The 27,291-nt window shown below is 50.9% G+C and overlaps 1 protein-coding gene across 1 annotated transcript in view; it reads left to right on the top strand.

Moving 5' to 3' along the window:
* The window catches only part of FBLN7 (fibulin 7), a 49,258-nt gene that overhangs the window by 6,240 nt on the left and 15,727 nt on the right, over nt 1-27,291 (top strand). Inside the window, exons 2-3 of the mRNA XM_027129044.1 lie at nt 16,748-16,907; nt 21,526-21,696. Of these exons, the coding sequence (XP_026984845.1) occupies nt 16,748-16,907; nt 21,526-21,696 (331 nt within the window). The remainder of the gene's footprint in view (nt 1-16,747; nt 16,908-21,525; nt 21,697-27,291) is intronic.

A 27,291-nucleotide genomic window follows, 5' to 3' on the forward strand; every position in this document is an offset into this window, starting at 1 on the left:
TCCGTTTTTTAATATTAAGTGGGATGCTAGGTTGTGGGTTTTTGCAGATGCCATTTGTCAGGTTAAGGTTCTCTTCTGGCCATAGTTTGATGGAGCATTCATTATGAATGGGTGTTGAATTTTATCACATGCTTTTTCTGCTTTCATTGATGTGATCCTGTGGTTTTTCTTCAGTCTGTTATTAAAGTGGATGACTTTGACTGAATTTTTAAATTTATTTTTAATTTTTTAAAATTGAAGTACAGTTGATTTACAATGCTGTGTGATTGATTTTCTAATCTTGAAACCAGCCTTGCATTCCCAGATAAACCCTAATTGATTATGGCCTCGTATACATCGTCTATATTTCTGGATTCTACTTGCTAATGTTTTGTGAGAATTCTTGTATCTTGTTCATGAGGGATATTGGTGTATAGCAGGGGTCAGCAAACTATGGTCCATGACCCACATCCAGTACACTGCTGGTCACATCTGTCCACACTGATTACTTACATGTCATCCATACCTGCCTTTTGCACTGCAATTGCGGAGGTGAGCAGTTGCCAACAGAGACCCTATGGGCTGCAAAGATGAAAACTTTGACTCTCTGGCCCTCTTTCTACAGACACAGTTTGCTATCCCTCATTTATGGATTTCTTCTACTGTCTTTACCTGGTTTTGTTACCAGGGTAGTACTGGCTTCCTAAAATGAGTTGTGAGCTGTCCCCTTCTCTTCTGTTTTCTGGATGAAACTGTGCAGAGGTGGTGTCAGTTCCTCTTATAATGTTTGGTAGAGTTGACCAGTGAAACCCTGTGGGCTTGGAGGTTTCTTTTCTGGAAGGTTTTTAACTATGAATTCAATTTCTCTGACAGATACAGAACTACTTAGGGTAGGCTTTTTCCTTTGGGTGACTTTTGGTAGCTTGTGGCTTTCAAGAAATTGTTCCACAGTCTTCACTGTCTCTTGAGGTAACTGATTTTAAATGCCCTGGAAATTACTCCCCATTTCTCAACAATTGATCTCCTGTAACGACAGATGAGTACTTTGTTCCATTGTTCGCTGCAGAGCCAAATAGTCTACTATGATTAATTTCCTTTCTTGTGTAACTTTTTGGTTTTCCTCAAGATTTTTCACTTTTGCCCGGTTCGTCCTCTACATAAGCACAGTTGTTGCCAATAATCTCTTTCCTAGTCCATATTCTGTCGGGCTGCTTTCCCCCTGGATCCCAGTCATGCTGACCTTCTCTGGGCTCATGGCCCTGTGGCTACCCAGGGACTTTGGCCTGCGCTGGAGTTTATGTTTTCTAGATCATATGTCTTCCTCTTTCTTGGCTTATTCCCTTGTTTTTTTGAACACGTTCTCAGGAAAAATGATGTTTTAATCTGCGATCCTTAGCCCTTCCCAGATCACTTTCCTATTGTAGATGTCACCATTTTTCTACCCTGAAACTTTAAAGCAGGCAACGGTAGCACCATTATCCCCACGCTGGAGATGGGGAGCCTGATGTGCCTGAGGAAGTGGCAGCTGAATCCTTATATTGGGAACAAAGCCAGAGGAAGGAGCGGCGGCGGGGGGGGGGGGGGGGGGGGGGGGGCGACGCGGGCGTCAGCGACCCCGCCGTGAGTGAGGGGGGGGGGGGGGGGGGGCGGGGGGGGGGGAAATGCCCCCATCCAGTGTCCCCCCACTGACTGAGTCGGGAGGGAAGGAGGTGGGGAGGGTTTGAGACCTATTCCCTGGTCTGAGAACAAATGAGACGAAGAAGGGTGGAAATATGAAAACCCAAGTATGTTCCTTCCCGGTGTAGTATGGTCAGCTTATCGATGTCAATTCTACTGCCAGTTTCGATGGAGTGGCTGGACTCCAGGTTGAGACGGATTGCTGTCTACTTGGGAACTCAGCACAAAAGGATACCGTGCTTGATTAAAGGTATCTGCCGTGCTCGCAGCACCAGGAGTATTTGCTACCCTGAAGCAGGGTTTTATACACCGGCGCCTGTATTATAAGAATACATGGGGGTGAGCGGAAGCTACGGGGACATGGGAATCATCCATTTTGAAAATGGGGCATTTCATCAAACAAATATTTGGTGACTGCCATGGCCCAGGCCGGGAACAAAACAGACAAGGACCGTGCATTTGGTTTTGAAAGGGCCGCTCTAGATCTGGAGTTGGCTGATCAGGTGGCAGTCTGAGCTGGGCTCAGCTCGACTGTTCTGCTCAATGGCTCCAGGCTCCGCTTTTCGGGTCTGGGCTCCTCTTCACCTGTGGACGGCTGCCAGGTTAGCTGCGGCTGGTTGGTCCAGGGTGGCTCTGCTCCATGCAGCCTCTCATCCTCCAGCAGGCTAGCTGGGTTTTTCACATGGTAGAAAGTGGTCAAGGGCCAGGACGAGCAGAATGCCCAAGACTTCTTGAGACGCTGTTCTAAAATGAAGCTGGGATTTTGGCGTCCTCCAAGTGTGGTGAGGCCAACAGATCAGGAGACACTGCCGGAAAAGATAGTGTGTTACTCCCACTATCGAGGAGGGAGAATGTCATACCAAGTTGGGCTACAGAGAGAACAGCAGGCAGAAAGAGAGGGAGGGAAACTTCTGGAAAGCCTTTACTGGGGGTTTTGAGGAAAGAAATGGGTGAGACAGGTTAAGGGGACTAACCGGGTTAAGATTGGCTAGTTAGGATAATTGTAGCAGGATGGTGGTATAGGGCTGCCCCTAGCCGTCTGATGCCGAACCCCAGGTTTGTTGGTGGGGACTGGGCGGGTGTTAGTGTCTCACAAGCTTCGGAGCCAGATAAGCAGGCGGATGAGCTCTGGTTCAGTTGGTTTGCTACCAAAGGTGTGCTGGGCATGGGCAGGGAGGGTGTTGTGTTGTTTGCTGTCTCTAGGAATTTGCTGGCCCTGCCACAGAGGGGCAGTCTGTGCCAAGTCAGCGTGGCCCCAGATGTCAAAACATCACATACAGAAACTAGACAATGTGGTTAATCCAGAGCCAGCCTTGGAACTGGTATATCGCTTCCAGTGCATTCTGTTGGCCAGAGCAAGTCACAAGACCCGCCCATATCCGGAGATGGGAAAACAGACCTCCCTCTGGATGGGAAGACTGGCAGAGCCTCCTTGCAGATGGCGTGGGTGTGGGGAGGAAGAGATTGCCATTCTGCAAACCTTCATCAGTAGTGATCCAGGGCTTTACTGCCCCCAGAGACAGTGTTCAGATGAACGGGTGGGGTCAGGGTGAGGATGGGTGACCGGGAGGCTGTCCTGGCATCTTCCACTTTCTCCAGCAGCCTCCACCTTTCCCTGGCAACTTCAGGAGGGGGACTCTTTCCAAGTCCTGTCGAGGACGGCCCTGATTACAGAGAAGAGTGGAGACCCCTTTGCTCCGTGGGGCAGTTTCTGGCCCCCGGGGGCGTTGGGCAACGAGTGCTGAGGGTGTGGACTGGATGTGAACAGCTGGGGAAGGAGGCAGTGCCCTGGGTTCTCGGGTTGGCCTGGAGTCTTTCAGGCAGGAACTGATGCCCTCCCAGGCCTGCTCCCCCTGGAGGATTCCGTTTGACACTGGACTTGATTCCAGGCAGACCAAGCCAGATGCCTGTGGAGCTGCTCACCCCACCATCTGGGCACCGGCCCCTCCCTCCATGCGCCCACCTCCACCTGCCTCCCAGCCAGCTGCCCCAGGAGGAGTGTCCATCCCCTGACTGTTGACAGAGGCCTGACGGTGCCCCTGATCTATAGGGGCAATGGTGGGCTGCCATGCTTCTACCAACTTTCCCAAGGCTTGTGCAGCCCTGGGGCCCTGGGGACAACGGGGCAGACTCCCTGAGTGGGCAGAACTTTCTACGTCCTCTCAAACCCTCTACCTGAGTCTTCCCTGCTTCTCTGGAGTTGCCTGGCACCTAAAATAAGGATGTCACAGACATCTTCATTTAAGAAAACAATAGGCACCTACAATTTGACAGGACCCAAACCTACCCATTTCAGTAAGTAAACCTCTATCTCGAGGAAGTAACCATTGATTTTCCCTGTATGCGGGAAAACACGTGTCCCTCTGGCAGTCTGGGCACCAGACTCTGCAGAGGGAAGCAGCTTAAATGGGAAGCAAAGCCCAGGGAGCTCACCTTGGGGCTGCGTTTCCAGGTAAGACTGAGACGTGACATCATTCACATCAAAGACTGGAGGTGTGGGGGTGGGATGGCAACTCCAGGGACTCAGGAGACCCTAGGCTTCCCCCTGACCTCGCCGTTGTCACCTGGTTGGCTCCTGACTCAGACATGTCTCTTTATGCCGGGGATCAGGTTACCTCTAGATCCTCAACAGAAGGGGCGCGCTGCCGGCTCAGGAGATGCCCTTCCCTCTGCTCCCCTAGGCTGGGCTTCTCGTCTCTGCGGGAGGGGTTGGGGGCAGAGTGTGATCGGTAACTGGGTGCGCGGCCCAGGGAGCCGAGAGAATCAGAGGATTCTTGACTGATCTGAAGAAAGGGAAAGCGCCGGGGGTGTCTGTAGGCAAAAAAAGAAAAGCTTCTTCCAGGGAAGCATCAGACACCATCAGTCATTTACACTGTGGTGTGAAAAACATACAAACTTGTTGGTATTACCTCCCAGCGCCTTCTCTGATGGCATAATTAAAGATTTTATCTTCCCAGAAGGAATCTAACTAGTAAGGTTAGATTCTACAACTATTCTACAACTATGTCCTGAGAGCCTTTCCTGCCAGGTGATTCTCTGGGTCTGGTGAGGCAGCAGGGCCCGAGGCAGTGTAGCAAGTGGAGAAGACCCTGAGTGCCTGGTCTGTGTTCCGGCTCTGATGCTTCCCGGCTGAGTGAGCCGGGGCAAGTTCCTGCCTCTGTGAGTCAGTCTCCTCCTCTGAGATGCCTGTCTCGTGGGGTTGTAGGAAGGAGAAGATGAGTGACATTCAGAGAACAGGTCCAAAATAAGGGCTCAGTACGTGTTAGGGTAGAGAACGATGAGGTGGACACAGACCCTGTTGTCACGTGGCTCACCAAGCAGGCAGAGAAAAAAAGACAAACCTGAACGTATCTGGAGGCAGAGCGTGGAAGTGGGGTGTTGTGTTGGAGGGTGGCCAGGAGGCTGCTTAGTACTCAGTAGGCAGGTAAGGGCTCTTCGAGAAGGGGTTTTCTAAATGAAAATGGAAAGACAAGAGCCTGGCTTTCAAGGACCAGGGGCAGAATCTGGGCAGAGGAAACAGCCAGTGCAAAGGGCCTGAGGTAGAAGTAATCTTGCTGAGGTGTGTGGAGAAACACAGAGGAGGTCTGAATCTTGGGACACAGAAGGTGCCTGATCTGGACACAGTTGGAGGTGGCAGGGCTTGATCACATACAGCTCTGTAAGCAGAATAATGCCCTCCGCCCAAAGATATCTATGTTCTATCCCAGAAACCTGAGACTCTTACCCTGATTTTAGCCCAGTGAGTCCTGTGTTGGGGTTCTGACCTCTGTCTTTTGGGAAGCTTCGATTGCAGGAGGGCCCGGGAGGATGCAGGGAGAGCAGGTGGCACGCAGGTGCAGGTGCAGGACAGGGTAGTTCCTGTCGCACCGTTGCCTGCTCACGGAGAAACGCTTGGGATTTTTCGCTAGCGAAGGTAGGAAGATCTGAAAGTGTACCACGTGTGTCATTCAGCCTTCACAACCATCCAGGTGAGTTACTTTAAGAGTAAGGACTCCAAGGCTCCACCTCTCATGCATGGCCATGCCTACCGCACTCACCTCATCAGTCCCCTTCATTCTGCCCACGCTGCCCGCCAGGACCGGGCCCCCCAGCGCCCTCCGCCTCCTTGGCGTCAGCCCCAGGAGACCCGGTCAGATCCAGATGTCCACTTTCACAAGTCGCAGAAATCTTGGATCATGTGTGAATGTGCACACATGTGGGCTGACGTTCCCTGAAGGGTCCATGCGTGTGTTGGGGGGGACAGTGGGGGGACTGAGAGGGTCGGCTAGCAAACTGGGGCCTCTGAGCGCCTCGTCCTGGTTCCCTCGGGCTGAAGAGAGAAGAAGAATGGACTTTCCCAGTGGGTGGACTGGGCACAGTGTGAGTGGTAAGGTAGCCTTGCCATTGACCAACCAGATGCTCTGAGCCTCAGTTTCTCTAGCTGTGAAATGGGGATAACCATGCCTGCCTAGGGGGGCTGCAAGGAGGACTAAATGAGATAATGATGGCTCCGTTTCTTACGTCAGTACCTGGCACGAAGTAGGATGCTTAGTGAATATTTGTGGAATAATGAATAAATGAATGAATTATGGAATCATTCTGTTGTACATGTGAAACTAACAGAATGTTGTATGTCAATTATACCGCAATAAAAAATGTAATATAAAAGAGAAGAAAAATCAAACAAAAAATGAGTAAGTGAGGAGAAGATGCGATATACTAAGTTTCTTTTTTCTCTTCTTTTCCTCTTTATTTTCTCAACTTCCTCTCTCCTTCTCTACTCATATTGGGTCAAGTCCCAAAAGGAAGTAAGCAAAACATGCCCCATTTCTGCAGCCAGGAGGTCCTCAAGTTATGGAGAGAGGTGAGGGGAAGGCCCAGTACCAGGGGGCTCCACAGGGGACTGTGGCTGGTTTTATATGTGTGTGTGTATGTGTGTATGTGGTATGTATATGTGTATTGTGTGTATGTGGTATGTGTGTGTGTATATGTGTATTGTGTATGTGTGTGTGTGAATGTGTGTGTGTGCACGGAGCTCCCCACTGGGCTGGGCGTTAGGGGAGATATTTGCTGGATGTAAAGTGATAGTGTTAAAGGCACAACCAAGTCTGCAGGTGAATGTGGCCACGGGAAGCGTGGCCGGGCAGCAAGCAGGTGAAAGAATATGGTGGATTTGGGGAGTAAGATGAGGAAGACTGCCCTGGGCTCACACTTACATCTTCCTTCGCTCCTCATTCATCTGTTTTGTTGGTTCGCTCAAATGAGCATCTCGTGTGTACTCAGGTCCTGTCCTCAGTGATGAGGATTCCAAGTTGCCTGTAACTTGTTCTCCGCCCTCAGGCATGCAAAGGGGCCAGGAGAGAGGTGACCAGAGCTGCCTGTCAAGGGGGTGCTAGAAAAGGAGAGGAGTCGGGAGATGGACAGAGGAGGGCTCCTGGGGGGTCTCCATGGACCCCTCTCTGAAGTTTCACATCAGGGTCTGGAGGAGGCCTGCTGGGATTTCAATACTGGATGTGTCACTGTGGCCAAGTGACTGCTTGGCTTCCTTGCCTGTAAAGTGGGTGTAATAATGGTGCCCATATCCCGGGGCTGTCGTGAGCATCTAACGAGTTCGCTTGTGTGCGGTGTGGTGGCGGTGTTGCCTCTTGGCTTCCACTGTTGTCCTTGTTCCCGTGGCCATTTCAAAAAGTAGACAAGAATTGAGTTGGGGCGAAAATATAGAATTTTGGGCAGCCGGCATCGTAAGAAACCAAAATGCCCTGAGTACACAAAGGGAGACTCTGCTGGAGGGCTGTAATAGCTAATTTTATTTGTCCACTTGGCTAGACCAGGTATTTAGTGAGACACCAGTCTCGATGCTGCTGTGAAGGTTTTTTTTTTTTTGGCCACACGGTGCGGCATGCAGGATCTTAGTTCCCTGACCAGGGATTGAACCTGCGGCCCTGCAGTAGAAGCATGGAGTCTTAACCACTGGATTGTCAGGGAAGTCTCTGTGAAGGTATTTTTTTAGACTTGATTAGCATTAAATGGTAGACTTTGAGTAAAGCAGGCTGCTATCCATAATGTGGGTGGGCTTCATCCCAAAGACTGAGGTCCCCAGAGAAGGAGGGCTTTATGCCTCCAGACGGCCTTTGGAGCTACAATACCAACTCTTCCCTGGGTCTCCAGCCCACACTTTGCATGAGCCAATTCCTTAAAATAAATCTCTCTCCTTCTCTCTCTCTCTCTACAGGGTGTGTACAGATACAATTGGTTCTTCTTGGTTCTGTTTCTCTGGAGAACCCTAAAACAAGGGCCTTGGGCACCTCCCCAAGTAAAATTCCCTCACTTCCCCCAGAAGTGTCCTTCCTTTACTCTTCTGTGTGGGTGCTGGGTCAAGGTCACTGGAATGAGAGAAGTTGAGGAGTTCTAACCCGCTTCTGATTTGGCCTAAAATTAAAAAAACAAAACAGAACAAAACAAAAAAACATTCGGAGAAAAAAAATCCTGTGCAAATTCTACATGACTCAGATGCAGAGAGCCTCGAGCCTTGGCTAGCAGGCACACACTTGGCAAGTGTGCTCCGTCCTTTCATAGATCTAAAGGCATCAAAACATCTGTGTTCCCATTAACAACATGCTGACATGACACATAGCTGTGGCTTAGAAGAAACCAGCGTGAGAGGGCCCTTCCGAGGTCCAAGGGGTCATCCGTGGCTGCCTGGAGGGGTCTGGGGCTCTATTATCCTTGAGGTGGCTCTCAGAAATAGCCACTGTGCCGAGACTGTCGCTGTCAGAATGACCGTCGAGCCAGGTCACATGAGAATGGAGCCTCAAGGACCCCCCATCCTTGTGCCCCCCCATGCCTGGGCCCTTCAGGGCTTTGAGAGCTGGGCTTCACTTGTAAACTGAGCCCAGATGGCAAGGAAGCCTGGATGGGGTGGGAAGGTCCGCCTACCGGGTTCTGGCACGGGCATGGGGTGAGCTGGGGGACACACAGCATCTTTGTCTGTGTCCACCCCTGGGGCAGCAGGTGGGGTCTCGGGACCTGGTCAGCCTCCCAGGAAGAGGGCCGTTGTCAGCCCCGAGACGTCTCCATTAAATCCATGTGAGAGGGTGGGTTGGAGAGAAGACGGACAAGACTTGCCCTGGAGGAGCGGTGGGGTGGCTGGAGGGTAGTTCTGTGACCTCCTTGCTCCCAGGAGCCTGACCTCATCCCAGCTCAGGAAGAGCTGGCTGGGGTGACTGCTGTTGCTACTTCTGTCTCTGCTTCTGCTCGTCTCTGCAAACACTGCCCTTGGTGTTGAGTTCAGGGAAGCGACCAGCCCTCTGCGGCAGAGTTTGATACCAGAAGCGATAAATCTTGATCTTTTTCCTACTCAAGGATGGAAGAGTTTCACTGCATGTCTTTTCTTGATTCCATTACAAATACGTTATTAACTCTAAGAAATGAAAACGAATTTTCATTATTTATTGTCAATGGCGTAGCCAGGTTTGGAGCCAGGTATTGAAAGGATGCAAACTTAGACCATTTGAGGGTCTCTTCTTTGAGAAAAATATTAAAAATGAGAGTCCTGGAAGGGACTTCCATGGGGGCACAGTGGTTAAGAATCCGCCTGCGAATGCAGGGGACACAGGTTCGAGCCCTGGTCCGGGAGGATCCCAAGTGCCGCGGAGCAACTAAGCCCGTGTGCCACAATTACTGAGCCTGCGCTCTAGAGCCCGTGAGCCACAACTACTGAGCCTGCGTGCCACAACTACTGAGCCCGCGTGCCACAACTACTGAGCCTGTGTGCCACAACTGCTGAAGCCCATGTGCCACAACTACTGAAGCCCACATGCCTATGGGCTTGTGGAGCCCATGCTCCACAACAAGAGAAGCCACCGCAACGAGAAGCCCGCGCACTGCAATGAAGAGTAGCCCCTGCTCACCGCAACTACAGAAAGCCCGTGCGCAGCAACGATGCAGCCAAAAATAAATTAATTCATTAATTTTAAAAAGAGTCCTGGAAGAGACCTTGGCAGGTGGGGGCCCTGGTTTGGCAGCTTCCTCTGAGATACGCCTTCCTTCCCCCTGGTATGGAGACTTCCTCTTCCCAGCCCTTCCCCCCACCTCCCCCCCCCACCCCCCTGCATGGATTTGACCTTTGCCCAGTCACAGCCTTTGTGAGCCTTCCTGCCCAAGTGGACAGTTGCTTTTTACAGTTGGGGTCTGGGACCCTGAGATGGGAATCCAGCTTTCACTGTGGCAGGGCCAGGCTGAAATTCAGATGGGTGACACCTGAGGGTCCAGGCTGTTTCCTGTCCCCCAGCCTCTGAGACCCTGGCAGCCCCTCAAAGCCCCCTCAGGCCGACCTCATTGACGAGCTATGTTTATAAAGAAGGAAATGATCCGTTCCCATGTGTGGCTTCTCTTGGCCCAGAGCAGATGGTGGGTGTGGGAGGAGAAGTGGGCAGACGAATGGAGGGGGGCAAGGAGACCCCCTTCTTGGACAGAAAAGAACACAGAGGAACAGAAGTGAAATTGAGGCTCAGGGTCCAACTTCTGCTCTGCTCACTGACATGGAAATGATGCCACAACCCAGAGTGGAGAGTAAAGAGTTAATGTAGGACCTGCGTCCCTTGGTCCAGCACCTGCAAGGTGATGCCTGTGTGTGTGTGTGTGTGTGCACGTGTATCCAATCCAAAAGTTAAAACCTCACAAAAAATGAACAGTGGTTGTCTTTGGTCATGGGACTTGTCCTTTGTTCTGATGTGTTTTCCTGCGTTTGGAATGGTTTTGCAGGAAGCATGCTTTATTTTTATGATCAAGCAAAACGATAAAGCTTTCTCAGTTTGAAAAGGGCAAACACTTGGGTTCTCAGTCCCCCTCCTATGACGTGATTTGTCTCCATGATGCCCCCTAATGTCCCCAAGGTGCAAGACCTCTTGAGAATTTGACTTGGTGCGAAGCTTTCTAGCCTGTCATCCATCTCTGCAGATAAACTCAGTTATGCCTCTGAGGCATAAGCTGAGGTCCACTGCAGCTGATGGATTCTGAGCGTGGCTCCTGGGGACTCCATTTCCAGCACTTTGGGATCAAGGGGCTGCCCTGTTAGTAGCAGCTGCTGCACAGACCCATCAAACCTCATGTCGAGAGGCAGTCATTCTTTTCACTGCCCTGGCACCCTGGCTCTGCCCCGCCATGCTGGCTTGCCAGGAAGACAAGGATCTTCCTTTTTTTTTTTTTCCTTGCAAACTTTATTTTTCCCCCTCACTGAGTTTTATTGAGATATAATTGTATAATATAATATAAATGTGTAATAGCCTTGTATTAGTCCAAGGTATACAACATAGTGATTTGCTCTATGTATATATTGTGAAACGATCACCACAGTAAGTCTAGTTAACATCCATCAACTCACACAGTTGCAATTTTTTTCTCGTGATGAGAACTTTTAAAATCTACTCTCTTGGGCTTCCCTGGTGGCGCAGTGGTTGAGAGTCCGCCTGCCGATGCGGGGGACGCCGGTTCGTGCCCCGGTCCGGGAAGATCCCACATGCCGCGGAGCGGCTGGGCCCGTGAGCCATGGCCGCTGAGCCTGCACGTCCGGAGCCTGTGCTCCGCAACGGGGGAGGCCACAGCAGTGAGAGGCCCGCGTACCGCAAAAAAAAAAAAAAAATCTACTCTCTTAGCAACTCTTACATATGCAATATATTGTTGTTATCTATACTCACCATGCTGTACATTACATGCCCGGACTTATTTAACCTAAAACCAAAAGTTTTTTTTTTTATAAATTTATTAATTTAATTTATTTATTTTTGGCTGTGTTGGGTCTTCATTGCTGTGCATGGGCTTTCTCTAGTTGTGGCGAGTGGGAGCTACTCTTCATTGTGGTGCGTGGGCTTCTCATTGTGGTGGCTTCTCTTTGTTGTGGAGCATGGACTCTAGGAGCATGGGCTTCAGTAGTTGTGGCACGCAGGCTCAGTAGTTGTGGCTCGCTGGCTGTAGAGCGCAGGCTCAGTAGTTGTGGCACGCAGGCTCAGTAGTTGTGGCTCACTGGCTGTAGAGCGCAGGCTCAGTAGTTGTGGCACACGGGCTCAGTAGTTGTGGCTCGCTGGCTGTAGAGCGCAGGCTCAGTAGTTGTGGCACAAGGGCTTAGTTGCTCCGTGGCATGTGGGATCTTCCCGGACCAGGGCTTGAACCCATGTCCCCTGCATTGGTGGATTCTTAACCACTGTACCACCAGGGAAGCCCCTAACCAAAAGTTTTGACCTTTTGACCCCCTTCACTCACTTCTCTAACCCCCCGACCCCCTGCCTCTGGCAACCACCAATCTGTTCTCTGTATCTATGTGTTGGGGTTTTTTTCAGATTCCATATATAACTGAGATCATACAGTGCTCACCTTTCTCTGTCTGACTTATTTCACTCAGCATGATGTCCTCAAGGTCCATCCTGTTGTCACACATGGCAGGATTTAATTCTTTTTTATGGCTTTTCCTACATTTTCTTTTTGCATTCATCCATCAGTAGACGTTTAGGTGGTTTCCATGTCTTAGCTATTGAAAATAACGCTGCAGTGAGCATGGGGGTGCATATATCTTTTCGAGATATGATTTTGTTTCCTTTGGAATTGCTAGACCATATGGTAGTTCTGTTTTTAATTTTTTGAGTAAACTCCAATCCGTTTTCCATAGTGTCTGCACCAATTTACATTCCTACCAACAGTGCACGAGGGTTCCCTTTTCTCCACATCTTCACCAACACTTGTTATTTCTTGTCTTTTCTATAATAGCCATTCTAACAGGTGTGAGATGATACCTATTGTTGTTTTGATTTGCATTTCTCTGATGATTAGTGATGTTGAGCATCTTTTCATGTACCTGTTGGCCATCTTTGGAATATCTTCTTTCGAAAAATGTCTATTCAGATCCTCTGCCAATTTTTTTTCTTTTTTTTTTTGCCGTACGCGGGCCTCTCACTGCTGTGGCCTCTCCCGTTGTGGAGCACAGGCTCCGGACGCACAGGCTCAGCAGCCATGGCTCACAGGCCCAGCCGCTCCGAGGCACGTGGGATCTTCCCGGACCGGGGCACGAACCCACGTCCCCTGCATCGGCAGGCGGACTCTCAACCACTGCACCACCAGGGAAGCCCTTCTGCCCATTTTTTTTTTTTTTTTAATTTTTAATAGAACCTCCTCATAAGTAAACTCGAATTCACATGTACTCTTTTTGTTGTTGTTGTTGTTGGGGGTAGGAGTTTATTAATTAATTTATTTATTTTTGCTATGTTGGGTCTTCGTTTCTCTGTGAGGGCTTTCTCTAGTTGTGGCAAGCGGGGACCACTCTTCATTGCAGGTGCGCGGGCCTCTCACCGTTGCGGCCTCTCTTGTTGCGGAGTACAGGCTCCAGACGCGCAGGCTCAGTAGTTGTGGCTCACGGGCCTAGTTGCTCCACGGCATGTGGGATCCTCCCAGACCAGGGCTCGAACCCGTGTCCCCTGCATTAGCAGGCAGATTCTCAACCACTGCACCACCAGGGAAGCCCCTGCCCATTTTTAAATCAGATTTTTGTTTGTTTCTTATTTTTTGTTATCGAGTTGTATGAGTTCTTTGTATATTTTTAGATATTAACCCCTTATCAGATATTTTGCAGATGACTTGCAAATATTTTCTCCCATTCTGTAGGTTGCCTTTTCATTTTGCTGATGGTTTCCTTCGCTATGTAGAAGCTTTTCAGTTTGATTTAGTTTCACTTGTTTATTTTCTCTTTTGTTGCCTTTGCTCTTGGTGTCAAATCCAGAAAATCATTGCCAAGACTGAAGTCAGAGATCTTACTGCCTATGTTTTCTTCTAGGAGTTTTATGGTTTCAGGTCTTATGTTCAAGTCTTCCATCTAATTTGAGTGGATTTTTGTATGATGTTAAGAGAGAGGTCTAGTTTCATTCTTTTGCCCGTTACTGTCCACTTTTTCCCAGCACCATTTATTGAAGAGACCGTCCTTTTGCCACTGTATATTCTTGGCTCCTTGGTCATAAATTAATTGACCATATATGCGTGGGTTTTTTTCTGGGCTCACAAGGATTTTCTAACACTTTGTTCGGTTAGAATCACTCCCGTGAGGTCAGAGGCAAGGACGGAGATCTCCTGACTTTCCCTCAGCAAGTCCGCCCACCCCCCTTCCCCCTCCTTCCCCGCCTGCATGTGGCCTTAGTGTGCTTCGTCTGGAAGGTTTTTCCACTGTGATTGGAGAGATGAGCACATCTCACCTGTAACGAGCACCTTGAGGAACAGCCACTGGTGCCTGCCATCCACGGTGCAGGGCTAAGGGGGGCTCGGGGGCAGTGCCACCACACGCAGAAGACAGTTTGCCCAGACCCAGGAGCTCTGCGGTTCGACTCACTTGACTGCCCAGAGGCCCCATTCACTCCACTCCCGCTGCCCTTCTTTCTGTGCTGACTGGAGCCCCACGTCCCCAACCCCAGGTTCCCGGCAGAGGCCTCGGCATTGATCTCTTGTCCCCTACTTCAAAACTCAGCCCTTCCCTGTCCCCTGGAACAGCCCTCTCCCAGCTGTCACACCCTGGGGGCAACTGCTGGCCTGGTTCAGTGTGTGAGATTGTCTCCTCCACCCCTCCCCGCTTCCTGTCCCCACCGCCCTTGCTCCCCGACCTGAGGTCTGGACGGGAGTTAGAAACCCACTCCTGTGGGATATTTTGCTTGGGCCACAGAGTTATCAGTCCCTAGTGCAGATTAATCAATAAGACCATTCACCACACAGGGGCGCTTGTGAAATGCGCTAGGGCATAAGGCAGCCACTGGGGCGAGGACTGCTTGGCGGGGGCACTGGGGCGGTAGTCAGCAGGCCCCCAGCCTGGCTCTACCGCTCATGAGCCACATGCTTTGGGACAAGTCACCCGACTCTCAGCCTCTGTATCTTGACTGTGAAATAGAGACAGTCCCAGGCCTTCTTCACACAGGGTTGCTGCGAGCCAGTACTCCTCTTAGAAGTAGGAAGTAGCTTAGTAAACTGTGAGGAACTTCAGAAATGTGAATCACACATGAGCCACGAAGCCATCTCTGAAAGCGGCTCTTTTTTTTTTTTTTTTTTTAAGGGAAGGGAGGGACTTCCCTGGCGGTCCAGTGGTTAAGACTCACCTTCCAATGCAGGGGGTGCGGGTTCAATTCCTGGTCAGGGAGGTAAGACCCCACATGCCTCGTGGCCAAAAAACCAAAACATAAAACAGAAGCAATATTGTAACAAATTCAATAAAGACTTGAAAAATAGTCTACATCAAAAAAAAAAAAAAGGAATCTTTAAAAAAGAATTAAATAAATAAAGGGAAGGGAGATGGGTGTGGGAAATCAGGACTGAGTGGATGGCTGTGCTGGGCAGGTAGGGGACTGCAGGAGGTCACTACCCAGGTGCCCAGAACCTGTGTGGGAAGGGCCACAACAAGGGAAGGAGAAGGAAAACAAACAGAACTTCCCAGAAATGGCGTTCGGGGCCAGGCGCAGTCAGGCCCTGCTTAGGGTGGAGGCCAAGGAGCCCCCATGGATTAACGAGCTCCAGGGGCAACTGGGGATTCAGCTTTGTCAAAAGCATCCATTGAACCAGGCCAGTGAGTCATCTGTTTGGTGAAGTCTCCAAGGTGCAGCGGCCTGGCAGCCTCCCTGGGAGAGAGGCTGCAGCTCTGTTTCCACCGCGGTGGCAGCGCTCCATTGGCGAAGCTGGAAGCCACCCAGGCTGCAGAGGCCACATGCCTGCCTGCCGCCTGCTGACTTTTAGACATTTTTTTCTAATTATAAAACTAATAATCGTTGTAGAAAAACATAAGTATAAAACAATAAAATGAAAAGCGATCCCCAAGCCTATCCCTAGAGAAAGCCATCATTCTGCTCTCCTTTGTTCCGTGCAGGTCTTATGAGTCAGGTTGGAACAGGCTATGCTGAGGTAACACACGACGCCCGTGTGAGCCACGGCCATGGTCCTATAACTGCCCACTGTATTCATCTCTCCTTTCCTCCTGTTCACTCCCTGGCTCTTAAAGGCAATTAGGATCAGAAACCTTCAGATTTTTATCCCTACGCATGATGCTGGGTATTGCTTTAAGTTAGTCTTTATCAGAATAAACACAAGCCTCCTTTTTCTATTTTTTAAGGTTTTTAAAAATTGTCAGGACTCGGTGTTGACTTCTAGTGAATGCTTCTTTAACTCTATTGGGTTTTTTCTTATTTGCCCTGTTAGATTTTTGAAAGTATAAGAACCACTGGGGGGCTTCCCTGGTGGCGCAATGGTTAAGAATCCGCCTGCCAGTGCAGGGGACACGGGTTCGAGCCCTGGTCCGGGAAGATCCCACATGCCAGGGAGCAACTAAGCCCCTGCGCTACAACTACTGAGCTTGCGCTCTAGAGCCCGCGAGCCACAACTACCGAGCCTGTGTGCCACAACTATTGAAGCCCACGTGCCTAGAGCCCGTGCTCCACAACAAGAGAAGCCACCGCAATGAGAAGCCTGTGCACCGCAACGAAGAGTAGCCCCCACTTGCCACAACTAGAGAAAGCCCGCGCACAGCAACGAAGACCCAACGCAGCCAAAAATAAAATAATAAATAAATAAATGTATATATAAAAGAACCATTGGGGATCCCTGTTTTGCCTGTTTTATACGTTTTATCATCCATCTGCTGTTAAAAATACCCAAGGGAGAAAAAAAAAAATTCAAGGGAGAAAGAAAGCAAAGGTTCCCTGAGGCCCAGATTTCAGAGCATTAACTTAGAGTGAAGAATTGGGGGGGGCGCTGGGGGTTCTTTGGGGTACGACCGCTGATACAAGGCACATTTGCGTTCAGGTAACTGTTCCACCACCCAATCACTTAGACTCATCGCTTCCGCCCTGCGCCCTGAAAACGGGACTTTTGTTTTCGCTGAGGGGTGAACTGGGCCTCCGTTAACGTGCACTTGAGGCCGCCTTTTGGTGACCTAACCCGACAGATGTCGGGACGCCTGCTGGGGCCACTTTTACCTTGTGCTCAGTGACCCTCCAGGGTATTTGGGCCCAAGGGTCGGGTGATTTCTGGAAGCCCACGGGAGGAGGATGGGACTGAACCAGCCCCCATACTGCTGGTGGTGGTGATTTTTTTCTCTCCCCAGAACTGTCTCAACAAACAGCAGCTCCTCTCCGCCATCCGCCAGCTGCAGCAGCTGCTCAAGGGCCAGGAGACACGCTTCGCCGAGGGCGTCCGTCACATGAAGAGCCGGCTGGTGGCGCTGCAGAGCTCTGTGAGCAGAGCGGGCCCGGACACGCCCCCAGGTGGGTCCCCAAGTCACCACCCCGGGCCCCGGGGGCCTCTCCCCGCCCTGATCTCCCTTGCCTGGCCAGGGTTCACAGTGGATTGAGTCGCGGGCCTTCCCCTGCCTCCCCTTCTGTCTGGGGCTGGACGGTAGGAGTGTGTGAAGACGGCATCTGTCAGCCGTCTCCCCCCATCATCTGAGTGGTACCCATTTCCTCTTAGACCTTTTCATTCCAGGCTCAGCAACCCTCATGTCTGCATAGCGTCTCCAGAGAATTGTCGAAAGGTACCACTTTCAGAGCATCAGCTGCTCTCCCTTCCCTGTCCCTATGCAGGTGGACCCTAGGTAGTTCCTTTCTTTTTTTTTTTAATTTAATAGACTATTTTTTTGAGTTGTCAGTTCATGGCAACACTGAATGCAAAGCACAGAGAGGTCCCCCATACACCCTCCCGAACACACACGGCCTTCCCACCATCAACACCCTGCACTCGTGTGACCCACGGGTACAGCCTGTGAACCAACATTGGCTTCCGTTTTCCAGGCATGAAAACAAGTCCTCCCTCCTCCATGAGTCCCCCGTTAGTGCGGTGGGGTGGGATGGAGGGGCTGCTGAGGGCAAGTCCCGTTTGTCTGGTGAGGTTACTGGGGGCCCCCCAGACCCCTTCCCCTGGGGGGTAGGACACTGACAGACACTGGGCCTTTTCCTGGTTGTCCCAGTGACAAGCTTCCATGCTGTCAAGGCCCGAGGGTGGGGGGGCTGGATTTCCTCTGGCCTCTCCTCAGGATGATTGATGGGGGTCAGGGGGAAGGTTGTATGTTTGTTCTGAGTCGTGAACCTATGGAATATCTGACATCATTTACTCACTTAAGAAACATTTCTCAAGGGCCTTCTTTGTGGTGTGAGATGAAGTTTCCTGAGTTGGATTTCCTACCTTTTCAGAGACTGTGGTAGCAGATCCAGAGTCACCACAGCCCTGAGTCGACTCCTGTTTTCCTTGGCCCCAGGGGTGCAGAACTAGACCTGCCGGCCAAACCCCTAACACTTTCCAAGGCGCCGAGAGGCCCCAGCCTTTGGTGGGGCTCATCACAGCCGGACTCCGAGAGGCAGGCAGGGCATCCTTCCCTTCTCCTGCAGATGGGGAAACTGAGGCCAAGAGAAGTGAGTTAGGAGTAGTGGGTCCCAGCAGCTCTGGTGATTTTGTTTTCTGCTAGAGGTTCACCCACACAGACCCTTTCGGTTTTCATGGGATCAGAGCTCCTGCCGTTTCTGGGAGTTTCCAAGAAGAACCTGCAGGAGATAATTTCTACAACTGCTCTGTCCATGTTAGAGGTCCCTGTCCACGAGTATATACAGAAAGGTAGCTATGGTTAAATTGCTAATCCTCTTGTCACCAGGTTCAAGGTCTTTCTCCTCTGAACCATACAAGATTTTTCAAAGTGGCCAATTCTCTTTTTAAAGAGTTGCTGTCATGCGTTCTGTCTCTTTTGTGTTGGACATGGGGCTGGCAGCTGTCAGGACTGCCTGCAGGGGAGGGGGGTGCCACACAGGTGACGGGGGAAGGCAGAAGCTTGCTCCAGATCAAACTGCACATAGTGGGAAAATTATCTTTTCCTTTTTTTTAGAAGGGCATTTGCAGGCAGTCAGGAAGAATAATTTCTAGTCCTGGAAAATCCTTGGCCTTCCTCTTTCTGGCTTGTGTTCTAAGTATCTCCCTCCTGTTTTCCTAAGAACATCACAATCCATCAGCTTTAGGGCTTATCTCGGCCGCTCCTTCCAAGCATGTTTCCAAATCACCAGTCATTTAACCATAGCTACCTTCACTGCCAAGCTCATTCTTACATGTTATCCTCCTTCGGGAAGGTGTAGGCAGCTTCCCTGTGGCCCTGCAGACTCACCAAGACACCATCATGATGAAATGAGCCAGCCAAGGGGCACGTCTTTCCACCCGACAGAAACCTTTGGCTCCCATTTGGGAAGTCCTTGCTATTCTTTTTTTTAGGACTTTTTGATGTGGACCGTTTTTAAAGTCTTTATTGAATTTGTTACGATACTGCTTCTGTTTTATGTTTTGGTTTTTTTGGCCACGAGGCACGTGGGATCTTAGCTCCCCGACCAGGAATCAAACCCACACGCCCTGCATTGGAAGGCGAAGTCTTAACCACTGGACTGCCAGGGAAGTCCCTGCAAATTGATTTTTAATTAATATGTAACCATTCATTAAGTCTACTGACATTTATGGAGCTGTGTGGAGATACTGACTCCATCCAGTCTGGTACCATTTACCTGTGAGTTGCTCCAGCAGGTAGGTTTTCTTTTTTGAGGGTTTTAAAGATTTCTCTTCCCCAAAGAGACCCTACTCCTTTCCCCCAAAGCATTTTGAATCCTTTTCAGCACAATGCAGTAGTAGATTTTTCAGAGAGAAATATAAAGTCGTGTATTTACAGGGACTGAGACAGCGAGCTGGGAGCGCCCAAGCATTGGGTTGTGGGCTCATCCTGGCTTCCTGCTCACAAGGTCATTACCACGGGTGCCCACTTGGAGGTTCATAAAGGAAGGTGACACAGCATGGTCAGGTGTTCCCCACTAACCAAAGGGCACTGAGAGTCCTCGGGGGGTGGGCCAGCTCCTGCCCTTCTCCCGGGATACAGGTGGGATTTGGGGCAGAGCAGCAGGTGGCTGCCCAGTGCCCCCAGAGTGACGTGCGGGCAGATGCTCCCCTCTAGGGAGATGCTGAGCGATTCTCCATCATGCACTACAACCTACACAGCTGAAGCAATAGCTTCATTTTCATCTGTCTAAAACCCTGAAAATATTTTTACAAATGACATTTGGAACCTACTTTAAAACGTGTTAGAAGTGGCTCTGAATTTCCAGCTCAGCTAAATCTAAACCCAACCTGTCACAACTCGGGACACTCCTTTTAGACAAGCGTGGACCAAGCATGGCACTCTGCTGCAGGTGGAGGGAGAACGGGGAGCGTCTCCCCTCTCTCTCCAGCCCACGGTGGTCCTTCAGGAAATCCGGTTGCTTCTGCCTTCACAGCACAGCCAGGGTTGAAGCCATAGCTCCTGGCTCCCTGCTCCCACCCTGGGCTGAGCCACCTTCATCCTGCCCCTGGCTTTACCTCCCTCTCTGTCCTCTCTCGCACTGGACGTTGCACTCAAGCTGCAGCCAGAGTGATGTTGTTCGCGTACAGGTCGGTCACTTCCTGCCCCTCCGCAGACCCTCCAGTGTCCCCACCTCATGCCAAGAGCCAGTTACGTGGCCTTTTCTTTCCTTTTCTGTGCCATGTGTGACACTGCTCTATGTCGCTCCCTGATGCTTCTCTGGCTTCATCCCCAGCTACTGTCCAGCTCATCCTCTCCACGGCAGCCACGGTGGTCTCCTGGACATTCCTCAGACCTGCCAGGCACACACCCACCTCAGGGCCTTTGCACCGGCTTGATCCCTCTGTCCTCCGCAGATATCTGCGTGGTCATGCCTTCACCTCATTCAACTTTTTGTCCCAGGGAGCCCTCCCCGGCCACCATACCCAAATTGAGCCGTCCTCTGGCATCCCCAGCACTATTCCCTACTTCATTTTCTACATGACACTTGTCACCTCTTGTCACTCCTTGCTATTTGCTTGTAGATCTTGCTTATCACGTGTCTCCCCTGCTAGAAGGGCGCTTCCCGAGAGCTGGGTTTCATCTGTTTCGTTCACTAAGTGTCAGATTCCTAATATGGTGCCTGGCAGACGGTAGGAACCCAGTAGACAATTTTTCACTCATTCATTTGGTCAAGAATTATTTACTGGGCACTCATTATGTGCCAGACACTGGGCTGGTGCCGGGATACAGCAGGGACAGGAGGCTGGGCAAGGTCCCTGCCCTCTGGAGCTGCGTTCTGAGGGAGAAACTGACAGCAAATGTGGAAACAAACGCGTCAATGAGAACGCCAACAGTTACACATGCTAGAAGAAAGCAAAGTGAGCTCACAGGGGAGGTTTTAGCAGAACGTGGTGGTTAGAGAACACTCTGGGAGGTGGAGGGCATTCAGGTCAAGACTTGGAGAGTGAGAAGCAGCCAGAGATGGGCAGCTCTGGGGAAAGAACATTCCAGGCAGAGAGAAGGGCAAAAGCCAAGGCCTGGAGGTGGGACTGAGCCCAGCCTGTTCAGGAGAACCAAGGAAACCCCGGGTACGGCTGGGGCTCTGAGAGAGCAGAGCGAGAGGGTGGGCCCTGTGTGTGTGTGGTCCCAGCTCCCACCCTCCCAGGCTGCCAGGCCCTGCCCACGACCCTGGGAGTCTCTGAGCTGCGGTCTCCTCATCTGTCACGAGGCGGGCATGCGTTACCTGTGCCCAAGAGTGCTTGGAGGGTTCGGTGACACGTGGTATGTAAAATGTGCAGCCCAGGGAATTCCCTGGCAGTTCACTGGTTAGGACTCTGCTTCCACTGCTGAGGGCCCGGGTTCGATCCCTGCTTGGGGAACTAAGATCCCGCAAGCCGCGCGGTGCAGCCAGAAAATAAGAAAAAATGAAATGTGCGGCCCAGTGCACAGCCCGGAGCAGGCACTCGACCTCAGGGCGCTGAGGGTAAGAAGCCTTGTAATCCAGAGTGATGTCTAAACGGCCGTGGGCCTTCTTTTCTTCCTTACAGTTTCCTGCCCTGCTCTGAGCACCCCTCCAGATGGCAGAAAGTTTGGGAGCAAGTACTTAGTGGATCACGAAGTCCATTTTACCTGCAACGCTGGCTTCCGGCTGGTTGGGCCCAGCAGCGTGGTGTGTCTTCCCAACGGCACCTGGACGGGAGAGCAGCCCCGCTGTAGAGGTACGGTCCTTCCTTCCCAGGGGCCTGCCAGATGGGCAGGGTCATTCCGGGGGACACTTTTCTGCCTGATTCCTCAACCGCAGAAGAGCAGACAACTTGTCTGATGACCACAGCCTGGCTTGGGCCGGCATCTATCTACATAAGCCCTCGCCAGACCCTCCCAACGATTGAGTCTTCTTATTTTGCACATGGGGAAATGGAGGCACAGAGAGGTGAAGGAACTTGCCCAAGGCCACACAGCTGGGGCTGAACTGATTCATACCATACACTCTGACCCCAGAGTTGGGGCAAGAAGTCTTCTGTGGGTTAGGGGAGGGGCAAGAAGAGGTACTGCAGGGAAATGTGCCTCCTTTGGGCTGCTTTGTTCTGGGGCTGTAGTTTACTGGCGAGCCTCTTGGTGATCTGTAGGGTTGAGGAAATTTCTCAGGTGTCCTTTGTGACTGCTTTGGGACAGGCTCCAGGAGAGACCATTGGGATGAGAGGGGGGCATGAAAAGGCTTCTTTTCTCTGTGCTAAGCTTGAAAACAGTACTTTCTTGGCACGCATCATTTGTTGGTTTTTTAAAAGTATGTGGTCAAAATATCACGGATATCCTGTTCGTTTTCAGAACAGGATTCACGGGACATCTGCTGGGGCAGAATGTCCATGATTTTAGCCCAAGCATTGAAGGGGAAAATGCAAATATTACATAAATAAGTCCGTTGTCAAGAGTAGTATGGAGAGGATTTCAAATGCATAAATAACTTGAAAATATAAAGGAACATCAGAAAACAGACTTCCCTCGTGGTGCAGTGGTTAAGACTCCACGCTCCCAAGGCACGGGGCCCGAGTTCGTTCCCCGGTCAGGGAACTAGATCCCACATGCATGCTGTACCTTAAGAGTTCACATGCCGCGACGAAGGAGCCCGCCTGCCGCAACTAAGACCTGGGCCAGCCAAATAAATAAATAAATAAAATATTTTTTTAAATGTTAAAAAAAAAAAAGAGGCCATCTCTGAAGACGAGTGTAGGTTGACATGAGAGGCACAGGGCAACCAGCACCACATTCGTGGACCTAGACTTCTGTTTCCCCCTCCTGGGAAGAACAGTGATTCAGAGGTTGATGACAGGTACCAGCTCTCAGACTTACCTGGGAGCCAGCCAGGAAATGAAGCCACATGACCTGCAAACACACCGGGGGAAATGCCAGTATCTGGATTTACCCTTGACCCTGAAAGATCTCCATCCAGGAAAAGCACCTTATGTGTGCTAAAAACTATGGTAGCAGAGGTGGGACCACAACAGCATTTCATTGTCATTGCTTTGGGTGTCTGTATTTTTAACTTACAGATTGAGTTACTGACCCCAGTTGGTTTCTTCCTCCGAGCAGCCAGGTGCCTCTGATGGCCCCACCAACTTCCATGAGGTGCGGGCGCATCTCACCTGTTGGTACTCCTGTCACGGACACCCAGATGGTCATCTCCCCACCACCACCACAAACAGTGCTGACAAGGTCTTCTGATCCCCTCTCTTTGTCTCCGGGCCCTGTATATGGGGCTGGAGTTGGGGGGCAGTTGGTTGCACGCTCACTTCCTTTGAACCGAGTGCTGCCATGCTGCTCTACACAAGGGCGGCACCAGCCCATGCTCCCCCGGCAGTGCTGTGGGCAAGCACATTTTACCCAAGTGCAAGTTTTCTTTCTTGCTCAGGTCTTATCCATATTCAGCCCACAGTGGTGATACGATTTACAGTGAGCATCCTGTGGTTTAAATGAAAAGATGGGTTTGAAGGAGAAGACAGCTGAAAAATGCATATTTAGGCAGATAAGGAAGAAACACCAGAGGCTCAGGAACAAAGGAATACGTTGTTGCTTGACCAAGTTGGGACCCAAAGCAGCCCAGTGTCATCTTACCAGCCTGACTAGGAGGCCTTCCCAGAGGATCCTGGGCGTGTCTGCCAGCTGCCCTGTTGACCTTGCATGTGTTCATTATGTATTAGCACCTCACCTCCCTGCAGCAGGACCCCCTTAATGGAAAACAGAGCCCTACTGCATTGTGGCCTGTGTGCTGTGGTTCCCAAACTTTCAGATGCTCCAGAGTCACCCAGAAAGCTTGTAAAACACAGGCTCTGAGGCCTCAACAGGTCTACCGAGTTGGGTGAGATCTTTATGGATGAGACTTGGGAAATCTGCATTTTTCTTACGATTCTGACATGAACCGGATTTTGAGACACACCACTTTATTGGTTTTTGCCACTGCCAGAAACAAAAAAGGATATTGAACGTTTTGAAGCACTGATGTATTGGGGCCCTAACCAATCAGAAGGGCTGCCAGGTGTAAGCCAGCAGTAGGGCATGACCAGGTGAGACACCTTCACCAGCACTGACGTTTTGGGAAGGTCGAGCCAGCCCTGACAAACATTAGGGCACGCAGTCTCACTGAGCAGTCCCTCTCCTGAGATGTGGAGGTCACCTTCCCTGGAGGACCACTGCCAAGCGTGACCAGCAAGTCTACTGGTCTTTCCCATTGTCCAACACGGTGCTCCTCATTCACATGGAACTTCCCAGCTCATTCCATATTCGCCGTGTGTTCTTGGTCTCCCCTCTCCCCCAGCCTCCTCTCTGCCCACTGGTCCTTCTTCCCTGACCTCCGTGCCGGAGGACGGCTTGCTGTAGCCCACCCTGGACTTCTACGAGGGCCACGTCTACTACCTAAAACCCTGAGAAGCACGGGCTCAGGGAACAAGGCGGTGGCCAGTCCACACCGAGATCTTAGAGGGATGTTTTTCATCTTACAGTTTAAGTGTAAACTGGGCATGGAGTTCACCCTCGCGTGGTGATGAAACAAAAACACTCATATGTCACGACCAAGGTGCCCAACCAGCTGTTGGACATGACCCCTCTCCAAGTGAGTGGACGGTGCCTGACTGACAGTTCTGTTCTGGGCAGGAATTTATTCGATTAATGGAGGCTGTCTCTAGCAGGAACCTCAAAGGGGGGGCGCACCCGAGCCTGTCAAGAAGGAGAAGTAGGGGCTTCCCTGGTGGCGCAGTGGTTGGGAGTCCGCCTGCCGATGCAGGGGACACGGGTTCGTGCCCCGGTCCGGGAGGATCCCACATGCCGCGGAGCGGCTGGGCCCGTGAGCCATGGCCGCTGAGCCTGCGCGTCCAGAGCCTGTGCTCCGCAGCGGGAGAGGCCACAGCAGTGAGAGGCCTGCGTACCACAAAAAAAAAAAAACGCAGTGGGCAGAGGTAGGCTCCAAAACTCCAGGATGGAAAACAGCCATTTAGCTTCCTGGATTAGTTCCCTTTTTCCCTTCTTACTCAGAAGAGCAGGTTTTTAAGATTTGAAGCTTCCTGAATTGAGGAAATCATAGCCACAGACCTTGTCCCTTTGACAACATGGTAACCAAAAAACAACACGAGAGAAATAAATACCCTTGTCCCTTACCGCCATGCTGGGAAAAAAGAATTGTTTTCATTCGTCATCCCCACCCTCCCTTTTTTTAAACCTTCATTCATTCAACCAGTTTTCACTGGGTACCAGCTATGCACAAAGCATCGTGTTAGGGATTCAATGCTGAATCTAACAGACACTGCCCAACCTCGCAGGGCTCACACTCCAAGGTGTAGGCAAGACAGGTCACCAAACACAAAGGCCAACAAATCGACATTTGTGGTCGGTGCTTCGAAGGGATCTAACAAGGAACTGGGAATAAATCCCATGGGGTGAGGGACAGTTGAGGGTCGCTCTCAGGCGGTGACAAAAACTGAAAGGATGAGCGGGACCCAGCCATGTGATGTTGGTGACTAACGGGCGGCATGAGGAGGATGCCGTTCCAGGAAGAGGGAGTGACACATGCCAAGGCCCTGACAAAGGGAAGAATTTGGCATGTCTGAGGAAACAAAAATATAAAATATAGAACCTTGTTGCTGGAGCAGCATGTGAGCTGAGAGTGAGTGAGTCCAGGTGGAGAGACTCGTAAGCCAGCTCTTGTAGCCATAGGGGCCGTGCTGTCGGTGGGGTCTGAGCACAATAAGCAGGTTTAAGAAGAGGGGTGTGCTGATTGGATGGGCACGTTGCTGTTGTGTAGACATGCACTGGAGGTGACTAGAAGAGATGGACGCTGGGAAACCGCTTAGGTGGCTGTTAGCAGGTGCAGGGCAGAGATACAGCAGGGGAGACTGAAAGTAAACTTGGAGACAGAACTGATGGAACTTATCCCACGTGGGATGTGAGCAGGAAAGGAAGGTGAGGCTCCCAGGCTCCCAGACAGGGTGCATGAGACAATGAAGACCCAGCGACACATGTAGGTTTGTTTTTGGTTGTTGTGTTTATTTCACTATAGTTGATTTATAATACTGTGTTCGTTTCAGATGTACGGCTTCAGATTCTTTTCCGTTACAGGTTATTGCAAGGTACTGAATATAGTTTCCTGTGTTACACAGTAAATCCTTCTTGTTTATCTATTTTATATATACTAATGTGTATCTGCTAAGCCCAAAGTCCTCATTTATCCCTTTCCTTCCCGTATCCCCTTTCGTAATCATAATTTTGTTTTCTATGTCTGTGAGTCTGTTTCTGTTTTGTGAGTTGATTTGTATTATCTTTTCAGATTCCACATATAAGTGATATCATGTGATATTGGTCTTTGTCTGACTTACTTCACTTTGTATGATCATCTCTAGGTCCATCCATGGGGCTGCGACTGGCATTATTTCATTCTTCTTTCTCTTGGTGGGAATGTAAATCAGTAGGTTTGTTTTAAACAACCTGTGTGTGGGTCGTTGACCCGAATTCCATTTTGGTCATGTTAACGTGTCTGTGCAACACCCCAGTAGAGATCCGTACATCCAACCCGCAGAGACCATCGGGCACAGTCCCGTGCCCTGGTCACCAGTCCCAGTGAGGCTCCAAGCACATTCTGCCCACTGCATCTCGGTGTTGGCATCGCCAAGGAAAACACAAAGCAGTCGGGCCCTGGCTGGAGCAACGCTGTCCTCACACAGCAGACAGAGCAAGATGAGCTCCAGCCGTGGGCGTCGGTCGCCCAGGGCGGGTGGGTCTCTCTCAGCAGTAGTTGCACAAGGCAGCTCACCTGCGTGCAGTGGAAGGACCCTCCTCCCCGCCCCTCCACTTCCCCAAGGAAGCTGAAACACTGGAACTGAGGGCGTGCCTGAGGGCCATCGACATACAACTTCAGCAGAACAAAAGAGCACTTGTGGAGCAGGGAGCACAGAAAGATATGGCCACACGAGGTGGTAAACCCAGCACAGGCCGTGGGGATGCTTTATCTCATGTTGAGGGAGTGTGCCAGGCCCAGTAGGGGGCCAAAGACTTCCTTTCCCAATAGAGTTAGGTGGACAGTTGGATGTAAAGTCTGGTGTCGAGGGCAAAGGAGGGTCAGAGAGACGCAGTTGGGAAATGTTAGCATAATGATGGTGTTTAAATCCATGGACAGGGATAAGAGCACCCAGAGAAGAGGGTAGAGAGAGAAAAGAAGTAGCTCAGGGGACTTCCCTGGTGGTACAGTGGTTAAGAATCCACCTGCCAATGCAGGGGACATGGGTTCGAGCCCTGGTCCGGGAAGATCCCACGTGCCACGGAGCAACTAAGCC

This window comes from Aethalodelphis obliquidens, unplaced genomic scaffold, assembly GCF_003676395.1.
Source record: "Aethalodelphis obliquidens isolate GAN/ISIS:26980383/991018 unplaced genomic scaffold, ASM367639v1 scaffold35, whole genome shotgun sequence".
Classification (NCBI taxonomy): Eukaryota; Metazoa; Chordata; class Mammalia; order Artiodactyla; family Delphinidae; genus Aethalodelphis; species Aethalodelphis obliquidens.